This window comes from Dicentrarchus labrax, unplaced genomic scaffold (assembly GCF_905237075.1).
Source record: "Dicentrarchus labrax unplaced genomic scaffold, dlabrax2021, whole genome shotgun sequence".
Taxonomy (NCBI): Eukaryota; Metazoa; Chordata; class Actinopteri; family Moronidae; genus Dicentrarchus; species Dicentrarchus labrax.
Window position 1 is genome coordinate 9,031,799 of NW_026136721.1, and position 12,660 is coordinate 9,044,458.

Genomic DNA, 12,660 nt, shown 5'->3' on the forward strand with positions numbered 1-12,660 from the left:
AGGGGCCTCCCTCAAGGAGACATTTGAACCGAGGTCTCTCTTCTCAGATCCCTATCTGAGTGCCACTCCCCTCTCACGCTCAGCTAGGTTTCCAAGACCGTGTAGGGAAGGAAATCCTACAATGGGCTTAGTGTGGAGCAGTAGAAGGTTGGGGGATTTATAGACACCAAGGCAAAAGATGGGAGCAGAGGAGGAGACGGAAGATTGGCGGATAGGTTAGATCGAGCTTCACAGCAGTGGGAGACATCATCAGTGGACAGCAAATTGGATTATTTCAGTGGCTGATGAATTGGTATGGTATGCAGAGGAAGCATCCAAAATTCAGTGGGCAGAAAGAAATGGCCAGAGGGAGGGATCTACACATGTATAGAATAAATGAGTCAGACGGAAGAGACTGGGTAGGGATGATATCTCGGAGGTATGCGCTTGTTCGTCTTGATACACGCTTCCAATAGGTGGGGTATGTCCAGACGGCAGCGATTTCAGTTCCTTGTCATTGCAGAGCAGCTGAGGTCAATAATGTGGAGCAGCGTGGAATGTCTGGCCCTGAACCACAGCTCCCAAAGCATGTTGTGAGTGTGTGTGTAGAAATTGGGGTGAGTACTTGCAGATGGACAGGGAATAACAAATGGGGTGGCTTACAGAGGAATCTGGAAGGTCTACCTAAATGTGTGTGCTTGTTATGTGTATATTGATGTACTACTAGCAAAATCTTTGGTGCTATGTGGAAACACAGAGAGCATCTTTATGTGTGTTTTGGGGTTAATTCTTGTGTTGCCCCGAGGACCGGAATAAAAGATGAAAAGATTGAATGAATCACATCTGTAAATCACATCTGTGTCTCTTTCATGAGCTGTTCATGTGCCTCAGTGTCCATTTCTGCCTGTGCGTGTCGGTGCCGGCATCACACTGCAGGGACACAACAGTGAGTGGAGCAGGCGGTCAGCGGGACTCTATAAATCAGACTAGGGACCTGTTGTAAATGATAGCGCTCCGTGAAAGCTCAGGCCACTGCCAGCAGGGCGGAGGGAGGGCAGCTTCTATTGAACCCTGGAGTGCGAGACGCCACTCCTTGCAGAGAACACAATGAGGTCACTTTGCCGTCAGTAACCAATCAGCACCTCCAGGGAGGTCAGGACACCCTGACCTGGCTGTAATTTCATTTGAGTCCCGAGCGTGCCCTTATTTTATTGTCAAGATCTCGGGATCGCATCCACGTCTTCTTTATGAATCGCCGCGTAAAAAGGCAAAGAACTCTGTGTCAGCAGACGGGCTGCGGAGTGTACGGCTGCTTTCTTCCATTAGCAAATTACATCCTGGGAGAACATAAATCCTACGTGATCGGTCTTTGTTTTTGTCCTTTGCCAGTGCTACTAAATCAAACTGTATCTCAAGTGTCTGCACAGAGCTGTAAAACCTCACTCACCCATTTCTTATCGCTAGCTCAGCAATGGATTATCAGGCAGGGACAGTGGTGCCTCCGTTCACAAGGCAAAAAAAGGGGGAAATGGATGACAAGAAAGTAGAGAGGATAAGAATAGGAGAAAGGCGGAAAGACTGAAATTTGGCATGGATTGAGTATTAGCTGCAAATAATTCTTATTTTCTTAACAGAACTTTCAAGATAAAATACAAGGCATCAGACAAGTTTTATTAGAATTTTTTGTGGTCGTCTTACATTTCTGGCACTATTACTCCCAAAGCAAACCCAAGTCTTCTGGTGTGCCAAGCAATTAAACACAAACCACTGTTGTACCTGCACATGGCTGTATTTGATTCAGGTCTAACTGTAGCACAGTTGAACCGAGTTGAGGCAGAGACAGACAGAACAGCATGCAGTAATTGGACAGCATGTCGACAGACAGTAATACAGTCACAAAGTGAAGAATGAAAAAGTTTGGAAAATCCACAACAAACTAAGTTTGACATGACTCCACTCAGCAGCAGCTGCAGTTTTCATGGTGAGACTATTTTCGATGGTGGAAAGAAAGCTACTGGTCCAGGAGCTGTTAGCTTGTTTGCAACGCTGCCAGTAATGCTCGCTGCCATGTGAGACTCCTCTGTCCTCAGTTTCTCTAAAGTCCTCTATAACCTTATGTGTGGCTTCATCACATTCCTTTCAAGCAATAAATCACAACAGCCACACAGCAGTGTATTAAAGTCTCTATCTAAGCTTAAACAAGGCTGCCTTACTGAATATGCAATACCCTCTACAACAAAAGGTCAAAGAACAGTCCTGAACTCCAGACCTTGAGGTGTACAAAGTTGTCCATTGGACCAATCTTCATATTTCTGACTGTCTGAGGGCCAAATGTCAATCATGAAGAACCCAGTGATGTATTTCATATACAGTACAGCTGCCTCTGATTTTAGATCACATGCCTTTCAACTAAAAACATGTGCTGAAACTACATCAAACTGTGCATGTGCAGATTTTGCCAAAGGTTTCGGGATTTGGCACATATTCGATAATATTTAGCATTTCTGGTGGCCTGTAATGATATTAGCAATGTTAAGTCATGCTAACAGTCGATCAATTGTAAACACTGCAAGTAAGCTACGCTTTGTAAATGCCTGACTGCTATGCATGTTGGCACAGGGACCACCCTCAGGACAGGGCCTCAATATAAGGTGATACAGCAGTGGGTTCTCAAGGCCTTTTATGTCAGATTAAAGACCAGTGTGTAGGATTCAGTGGTATATAGCAGTGAAGTTGCAGATTGCAACCAACTTAATACCGCCCCCTTTCAAGCATGTATGAGAAACTACGGTGGCCACACAACCCCTGAAAAACGCAGAAGACCCTATCTTCAGGGATACTTTCCTAACATGGTGCAGAGGGCCCAGGCAAAAAACATAGGGTCATCCAGCCAAACGTACCAGGTTCAACTAGATAGCAGATTACTTTGTAACAAGAACAAGACCAGTACTGTTTACCTCACGATTGTTGCAGCAAACATAACAAAGTGAACAAATATGGCTTAAAAAATCAAACAGACACAAAACAAAAATATTAAATAAAGCAATACAAAATAAAATATGAAATAGTTCCTCTACCCTACAAAAGCAAAAAGCTAGGTGTCTAAAAAATGATGGAATTCAAGAACACGGGCTGCAAAAGTGTTTCGTGCCCCCATTCTCTGGTGGCGACAGCTAGCCGGGTGACTCATCCACGCTCTACAGAGGTTGAGGTCTGTGTGATTAAAACCAGTCCGCAGATTGGGCTGCTGCCCCACTTTCACACTTTCCACTGTGTTCTCACTGTTCTGGGAGACATATCTAGTGAGGTAGCATTCCTGCAGACCCGCCTAACAATGTTCCCTCGACCTCCTATATGCCTCATTTGCTTTGATTCCAGTCTATGAATGATGATATGCTGTAAAGAGCGACCCTTTAATATTTTTACTTAGACTTGTGACAAAAAGGTTGCCAGTTTGAATTCTAAATTAGCTGTGTGGGGGAAGAGAATGAGTAATGTTATTCTGTCTCTCAACAGCTACCACTATTCTTCCCTGCATAACCAAATAGGATTAATGACAAGGGTATGTGGGTATGTGTCCATGTGTGTAACTTACCCTGCATCAACTGCCTGAGGCTGCTGACTATATAAGAATATTTCCTGTATGTCAGTGTGTGTTTTTAGAAGGAGCAGGGGCCCGTGTTGTTTTTATACCAATGTATATCTCTCCTGTACAGTAGAAGTTACTATAGACTCCCTAGAGTAGAAGCACATACTATTCGACCTGAGTTTGCCCTGTATTCCATCTCCTCTGATTAATCACTAATCTGTGCCCTGCTACCCGCTGGTCTGGGAGAAAGTGGTAACACAAGCCAGTCCAGCCAGGTTATATTATGATAATGAGAAACAAAGTGTGTTTTTAAAGGTTTTACAGAGGTTGCACTGGTCCAAGAACAGCTTCCATAAACAAATTATAACTACAAGGCCTCTGTTAGAAGCCCTGACTAATCCTGGAACCAGACAGGTGCCTGACTGACAGTCTGAGAAAAGAAATTAGAAAGCACTAACTCGCCCCCAAGAGAAGTGACCGTGTTTTTTCAGACATAAACTCATGTCTCTCTTTCAGCATCAAAGCAATATGGCTCAACGAAACCGCAGGTTAACATGCCACAAAAATTAAAAGTGTGCGGAAACATTTTCATGTGTGTCTTTTTTCTTTTTTGAAGAATTACAAGTAAAACGCAAAAGTCATTAACAGCATTTTTTAACCTAAGGGAGCTTACTTTAATTAAGCAGCAACACTGTTATACAATCATTTATGTTCACATGGCTCAGTGGCTGTCAAGGTTGTTGCGTTTGTGTTGTGGGAGCCGAATAACCTTAATTAGCCAAATGTGTTTAATGCAGTCCAATTATTTTGTTGCTCGGTGTGTGAAGCTAAAGAGCGTCCAAGTTTGATGGAGTGTGATTTGAGATTTTACTGTCAGAGCTGACTCATGGCCACCCAATATGCCGCTCCCGGTAGATACCCGAGGCCAGTTGTTGTTGGCTGACTATTGAGGATGTAAATGAGGTTGTTTACCATGTGGCCCCAAAATATGTGGAGAGTGGGGCCACGGGAGGGGCTCAGCAGTGGTACTGTGTATTTGTTTCTTACATTACGTGGCTCAAGTGTGTACTGTACTGTATGTGTGAGTGACTGAGTTTCAGACAGTTAATTACTGTGTCTTGTTTTGAATCTATTATTTTTGCTATTACTATTATCCACATTTTCATCACTTAAAGGTCCAGTGTCAGTGTGTAACATTCAGGAGGATCTTTTGGCATAAATTCAATATAATGTTCATAGGCATGTTTTTCACGTGTATAATAAGCTGAAAATAAGAATTTTGTAGTATAATTTTGTTATATCAGAATGATCTGTTTTTATCGACAGAGTGAGCGGGTCCTCTTCTACTGAGTCCACCATGTTTCTACAGTAGCCCAGAACAGACAAACCAAATACTGGCTCGAAGGCAGGGCCTTTTGCGAGTTTCGCGAACATCTTTACCGCTAGATGCCACTAAGTCCTACACACTGGCGCTTTAAAATAAAATGTGTATGTGACAAAATAATCTCAACGCAATGGTCCACTTTCTAGCTTTGTCTGAGCTTCTCCATCTCAACTATCTTCGTTAGCAAACCGAGTCAAGTGCCATTACATGAGCTAATGTTAAATACTCTGTATGCCAATTATTTTAATGATAATTTATAACTGTCTGAAATTTTCACTTAATGCATCTTTAAATTAAGTGTGTATTTTTAGCAATTTCATCCTGAAAACCCATTAGCTTGCCACAAACAACTGTAGGTTAGCACTAAAGCACAGGTTATTTGAAGAAGCTGTAAGAGAACATTGTCAACAACCTTCGTACACTTTGCCAAAATGTTGCTTGATTTGCTTACAGTAGCTAAAGTAGCTAAAGGTAGGCCACATAATGACACCTGAGGCAGTTCTATCCACTGATGAAGACTGTAAGATTTGGTTGAAAACATTGGTTGAAATCCGTATCTAGTAAGTGGAACATGAAATACCAAAAATGAACTACATATATTACATGTACATGGATCATTGCTCTGTCAGTTTGTGTAGGCCAAGGAAAACTAACCTCATCATCATTTATACCAATGTAGCATTTATGAACTGAATTAAGATAGTGAAAGAAAGATGGAATGAGAGTGTGTGTGTGTGTGTGTGTGTGTGTGTGTGTTCCAGTGTTTTCATCTATGAATGCATCTGTGGTATATGTATACATGCTAACAATAATGCACTATAGGTGTAGTATATTCATATGCGGTCTACAAGAATGTGTCCATATGCATGAGCTGGTTTGTTACCCTGTGTGAAGAGAGACTGCTTTGCATTGCTTGTGGGTACATGTATGGGTTTGTATTGATGTATATATGCATGTGCAAGCCCATCCATGGGATATGTATGCATTTAGCCTAACTATGTATTCTGTGTGTGTCTCCATGTTCACCTCTGCTCTGCTGGCGGTTGACTATACCCCCAAGGGTCCAGCGGCGGTCCAGCCTCTTCAGATGTGCCTTGCGTCTCTTAGTGACTGATGATGAGGAGGAGCAACCAAGAAGGAAAAAGCAAATGTGGAGTTAGTTGTAAGAAGCACAGATTAGCAAACTGAACACAGACAAAAAAAAGGTGTTGTTAGTAGCACCAAATTAATTTCGAAGGGACAATCGCAAATAAACAACTTTTTTGTGTCAAGCATGAAGCCAGTATATTATCTCTTTGTCTGTGTTTAGAGAGGATATGTTATGGTCAAAACATGTTGTGCAAATTTCCACTTAATATGCAGAATGTACGTAAGTCACAACTGTTACTTCCTAAAGTTTATGGAGTTAAAACAAAAGGATCTGAGGACGGGATCAGCAGCCAACCACCATGTGTTATATAGTGTGCCATTATTTATTGGTGGGTGTTTATTGTACTATTTGGTGCATATTTATTGTGTACTCTCAGTTTTCAGGGCTTTTTTAGCATCTGAGCAGGGACCAAAGACAACATAACCCCATGTACTAGTTATTAGGTAACTGTAGACAGCCCTGCAATAAGTTCTACCTTTGTATAACTTATTTCTACCTCTATTTACATACTTAACACCACCTCTCCATGAAACAAAAATCACTGCTGACTTCTCACTGACACTGGTAGTCAGCAAGTTTTACATATTTTTCTCCACACACATACATATCATCAAAGTCAGCTACTGTGGCGGGCAGCCTGGCCCGGTGTCGGTTTCACTCTGACAGGAAGGTAAGTAGACAGCTACAGGACTGTCATAAACAGCTTTTGCCTTACACAGTCAGACTAAGTGGCAGGGAGAATCCAAGCAAAAGGAAAGAGTTTCAGTTTGTACCTACTAACTACAAACCTCCAATACATCAAAGCTACTGAGTGGGAAAAATCTGTTTAGGGCTGAAACCACTAATTACTTACATTTTCAATTTCTCTGTTTTTTTACACAATAAAAAGATGATTTGTTTAGAAATGTTTAAAAAAAGGGGTAAAATGCCTTTTACAATTTACAACAGTTCAAACCCCAAAAGTATCCAATGTACAATGATGTAAAAGAGAGAAAAGCAGCAAACACTACATTTGTTTTTGTTTTTCTTGATTTCAAAACTACACAAAATAGTTGCACAGCAGCCATTTTGACATAAAATTATAGGGTGAACACAGGCATTACCAATGTCCCAGATTTAAGGTTCTGTTCCATTTAGTGTAGCAGAGCCTTTGCAGTGAGCCAATGTGCACAATAGCAGCACACTGACTCTGTTTGACCTGAATGCAACGGAACCTTAATTAGTAACCTCGGTTACCCTACTGTTTCATGCCAAAATGGCTGCTGTGAACAAGGTTCTTCTGACATGAGATGACAATGGATGGAATGAGGAATTCTTTTTGAGCACCTTAATATTATGCAAGGGTGCCTTTTTATATACACTGTAAACCTCTTCTTCACCATCTTATCATCCACATCATATCTGTCTATAATTGAGTTTAAAAACCTTACATCCTCAAATCAGCCACTGCAGTAAGAACACTTAACTTGTTTCAAATAAGAAATCAACTTATTTTAAGAATTCTATAGAAATTAGTGTGCGTATCCTGAAGCAGAAAAAATAAGGCAGGTTGAAATTGGCTTTTTAAGAAGGCGATTTCTGAGTGTATATACAACATAGTTCTAAGCTGTGGTGGTTAATGATAACTGCAAACCAGTTGGCTTATAGTTTAGATCAACCGATCAACTAGGAAGGAAGACATCACAGATTGCATTGGTATTAACTGTAATTGATGAACACATACAGTATCTCAATGGAAGTGTGTTTGCCGAACTCTCAACCTCTTCCACTCCTTATTAATTCAAAGCCTGTATGATAAAGCAGCAGTCATGACATGATGAGTCATTTTCCTATCTAATGCCCTCCCTGAGGCCACATGAAGAGCAAACACATTAATGTGGGGAAGGATAGAAGGAAATGCTTGCCTTCTGTCTATCTTTCTACTGCGGTAATCTGATTCCTTCTCTCTTGCTCACTTTCCCTATCTTCTGTCCTCTCTTTACCTTCTTGTCTTTCCATCTTTCCTTCTGCTCGACATCTGCCCTCTCTCCCTTTGTATGCTTCTGCTACTTGTCATTTCATCTCCTTTTTGATTCCTCTCTGCCTTCCATCCATCCCACTGAGCGCCATACTACTCCTGTTGACCTCCTAATTGAAATATCAGCGAAAGGCAGGCACAAAGGGAAATGTTATTTCGAGGTAATTTCAGCGGGGCCGGGCTGTGCCTGTCGGTTCCTCTCCAGCGAGCCGAGCTGTCAGTGGAATTAGGTTACAGACCACGCAGAGATAATGAGATGTAAGAGACGACAGGAAGCGGGAAGGGGGAGATCAGAAATAAGAAGTGACGATGTGTGCAAACACAAAGACACCAGGCCTAATGGGAAAATGGGGGCCACAGAGAGAGGATGGGGAGTGGATGAGAAAGAGTGTGTGTGTGTACTTATGTGTAGTTGTGAGCTCAGGCACTTCCTGCATAAATTCAATTGAGTGCAAAAAAAAAAACACGAGTGAGATTCCCTTTTAACATAAGTGCCAGATCCAACCCAAAGGCTTAAAGGATAATTCTGGTCTATTACAACTTGCATCTTATTTGGGTAGTTTTGTCCATGCTTCCTATCACTAATAACCCAAATGTACTCACCGAGTTAACTGCTGCGATGTGTGCACAGTTTGCCTGTGTATTGAGGGATTATTACATTTGTTGTGTGCTTTCTTTTCACCTCGAAATGAAGTGCTAAAGAGTTTCTGTCTCTTAAAGGTTCCATATGTACGATTTTGAAACATTTAACGTATTAATGTGTAAAAATCCATATGAATCACTTTTTATTGCCAATGTGTGAACGGGTTGCAATGTAACTCCAAAAATAAGGCCTTTCCCGACATTCTCGGTTTTCTATGAACTGAACCTCCATGGAGGGATGCGGTTGGATTTCCTGTGTGCTTTAGCCTTCTGTCTCTGCTTCCCTGCAGTGTCAACAGTGTGCGACACTAGCCAACGTTAGCTCAGCTGGTGTAAGTACCAGATGTTCTCGGTCTGACCCACCACAACCGAGTCCAACCGAGTTGCCTTTCTACAGGTTACTTTGTTGGCTGGCGTTGCGGGGACAGCCAGTGCCAAATGTTATTTAGCATGGCTGGGTAGCTTGCTTGCTATTCAATGCTATCCCTGGAAAAATGCTATCTAAGTGGATGCGTTAGTTGGCTAACATTAGATTGCAAAATAACCTGACCAGCTAGCTTCATCTAGACTTCTGGGCCTGATCTGGCTGGTTTGCCTTTCTACAGGTTACTTTGTTGGCTGGCGTTGCGGGGACAGCCAGTCCCTACAAGGAACTTTCATTTTGTGTTGATTCTGTTGGCCCCTGTGGACAAAAGCGGAAGTGTTTCCACCACCTTGTTTCATTGATTTCAAGGGGAATCTAACTGAATCTGACCTGGTGGCAGGTATTAAGAATAACTACAAAGAAACAGCCAATCTTCTTGCTGATGGTCTTGTTTGTTTATGTGTCTCTTACTAGATCTCAGCAACCAAAAGAATACCGCACTGGTTTAGCATTGCACTCCTATAGCAATGTCAGACTCATGATGGACTATTTAAAAAACAAGGATCAAAATTGATGCAGCAACTCGACCACTGACAGTTTGGTTGGAGATTCAGTATACAGGATTGTAAGAGATGACAGTGTTACAGGCACTGACAGCATCTATTAAGTCTGTGCTAGAGGGAAAAAATCCAAGACACAAATGAGAACAGCAAATAACAGTGACTGTGGCATCTGTGCAGGAGCTGTCATCATTCTAGTAGAGTCTGTTTTTGTGTGTGTGTGTCTTGCAGAATGTGCACAGTTCAATGATGCGTAGATGCTTGTATGTCTTAATGAGAGACAGAAAATGTTTGTTAGATTATCCGGTGGCACTCTACAGCGTGATTAACTATTGCACCATTCCTGTTTCAATACCATACACTACTGCAGATAAACTGCGTGCATGTGTGTCTTGCCTGCATTTTTAGGCATGCATGTGAGCATACTTGTGTGTTTGCACCTTATTTATCACTCTAGGATTCCCGTGGTCTAAAAGCAGAAAGGGGCTTATGACACAGTGATGAAACGCTCCATCCCAGCAGTCAGACTAAACATTAGGGAGGAAAGGGTCACAACAAAATGAGGCTCCTGCAAGAGTTGCAGCCTCCCAGGGGAGCTGAAAGGAATTTTCTGTGGTGCCAAAATATTGCAAACCCTTTGGCTGCGGTCTGGTACCATTTCACCATGGAGCTGCGACTGTGGTCTTCAAGGTTCCTAATGTGTGACTGGAAGTATGTTTATGAGTGTGTGTGTGTGTGTGTGTGTGTGTGTGTGTGTGTGTGTGTGTTGACTTCTGTAGCAGCTTTTAGTCTTAGATTGAGATGTGAGCACAGAAAAACCGCCCACCAAAATTAATGAATTATTGAGAAATCATTGCCTGTTCCATGCAGGCGTTCTTTGAATAACTAGTCGGTCAGAATGACGTTTATGTCTTTCTGTGTTTTATGAATCTAATAATGTTGTGTGTGTGTGTCTGCGCTAACCTTCTCCAGTCCTGGAAGTGCCCAGATCCAAATCATCTCTGGTTACATTCTGGGAGTCCAGGTATGTGGCCGGCACCCAGCCCTGCTCCTCTGCTGTGCTGACAAACCACCAGCCTGGAGAGAGACAGAAACAGAGCGAACATATTAGTACTGCAAACAATCATCAAGGCCTGAAGGATGGCAGCGAGCGTCATTCCCAAGTGGTGAGTTACACCAAACAATGGGAATTACATGTCATTGTTGTTCACCTCTCAAATATAGCACAATGTACTGTGACTGTGGATGAGCCAGCAATTGCACGTCAGCCTGTGAATGGGTGGTTAAACCATACATTTAATATGTTGGGCATGCCTGCATCAGTGTGACAGAGAGATCTGAGGTGTACTCATGGCCGCTGGAAGTTTCACCTACTTGGAAAGCTCTCATCATTACTAAACCAGACACTGGAAAAGAAGAAAGACATCGGAGAGAGCAAAGTGTTAAGGCTTGAAGTGAAACAGATCAACAAAAGGTTTAAAAAGCACTTGTTGCGCCTTTTAAAGATGAATCTGTCAAGACCAGTAGGTTGTTTTAAGTTGCTTCACTTTTCACCATTACTCATTATGAAACATGTTATACCGCTGTTTGGCCAGACCTCTCTAACATCCCGAAGCTACGTGGACAAACCAAGGTTATACAGTGCAACCTTTAAACCTACAAGAACACAAGTCTGCAGCACTGTGAAGTTGTAATTCAGAACAATGGTGCTATGAACTAGAGGCACTGTCAACATCATTATCATGGCAGCGGCCTCATGATCATAATGTTAATATGCTAATGTTTAGCAGGTATAATGCTTACCATGTTCACAATCTTATTTTAATGCGTTAGCAACGTTTGCATAACATTTGCTAATTAGCACTAAAAACTTAATACAGAGTTTATACTGAGTTTGATGGCAGTCATAAAGCAAAGTATTGGACAAAGTGGACAAAATTTGACCTGATGATGTTGTTATATGAATAAACTGGCCTCACCGAGAGGGATGAATGTCTGCACCAAATTCCATGGTAGTACGTCCAATAGTTGTGGAGACATTTCATTCAAAACCAAAATTGTCACCCTAATAGTGGTGCTAAATCATTTCGGAACCATGAATGCCTTGGCCACATTTTGTGATAATCCATCTGCCAGAAGTGGATATATTTTACTGGAGAAGCAATACATTTGATGCGCTGCTGGTGCTAGATGAAAACTCAGGGGATCAACAAAAATATAACCATTCATCCTCTGGGGATCATGAATGTTGCTGAGATTTTACAGTCTGGACCAAAGTGATGGACCAGACAAAGTCACCATCACTAGAGCTGCTCTGCTATAATGGCTAAAAATACCATGGAGAAAGATGTACTTTATCCAACTGAGTCATCATAGCATGCTGACTTCATACCATGATGTACTGGAATTCTTCGAAACACTGATCAAGGACACAAGTTTGCTTTGTAAAACAGCCACATGACTCTTATTCGACTGTCTACATTTTGCCACTATCCTTCGAGTCTTTTCTGTATTTACCCAAATCTGACTTTTGCCTTTAGGGAGTCTCGTGAAGTTGGAAGGGTTTTCACTTATGAATGAATTAAATATCATGGTATTGCATGACACTGTTGCACTGTATTTTCACTAAATATTACTCACTTCATCCCCTGACCAAAGTTGTAGAAGACAGATCATGCTTTGAGTAGTACTGACTAAAAAGTAGTTTGTGGTTACATGTATGCTATTCTGTTACAGCATTCACAGAGCTGACTTGACACAATTACAAAAACATATGTCACTTTAGGCGGCAACCACAACCAAAAGAACTGGGAGGCAAGGCTTTCACATCAATCACATTTTGACAATCGGCACGTGTCATTCTCTAACGAAGACTGTGTTTACGAAACCCAGAGGCGTGACGAGTATTGCCTTCACAATATTTGGGATCATATCGATGGCACTGGATAAGTTGGTATTTAAATGGGGTGACTTCA

The 12,660-nt window shown here is 41.9% G+C and overlaps 1 protein-coding gene across 4 annotated transcripts in view; it reads right to left on the minus strand.

The window, feature by feature from the left end:
• The window catches only part of sh3pxd2aa (SH3 and PX domains 2Aa), a 105,778-nt gene that overhangs the window by 14,850 nt on the left and 78,268 nt on the right, over positions 1-12,660 (minus strand). For all 4 annotated transcript variants that reach the window (XM_051386089.1, XM_051386088.1, XM_051386087.1 and 1 more), the window contains 2 exons: positions 10,649-10,762; positions 5,979-6,062 (listed from right to left, as the gene is read on the minus strand). In XM_051386089.1, coding sequence (XP_051242049.1) covers positions 5,979-6,062; positions 10,649-10,762 — 198 coding nt within the window. The remainder of the gene's footprint in view (positions 1-5,978; positions 6,063-10,648; positions 10,763-12,660) is intronic.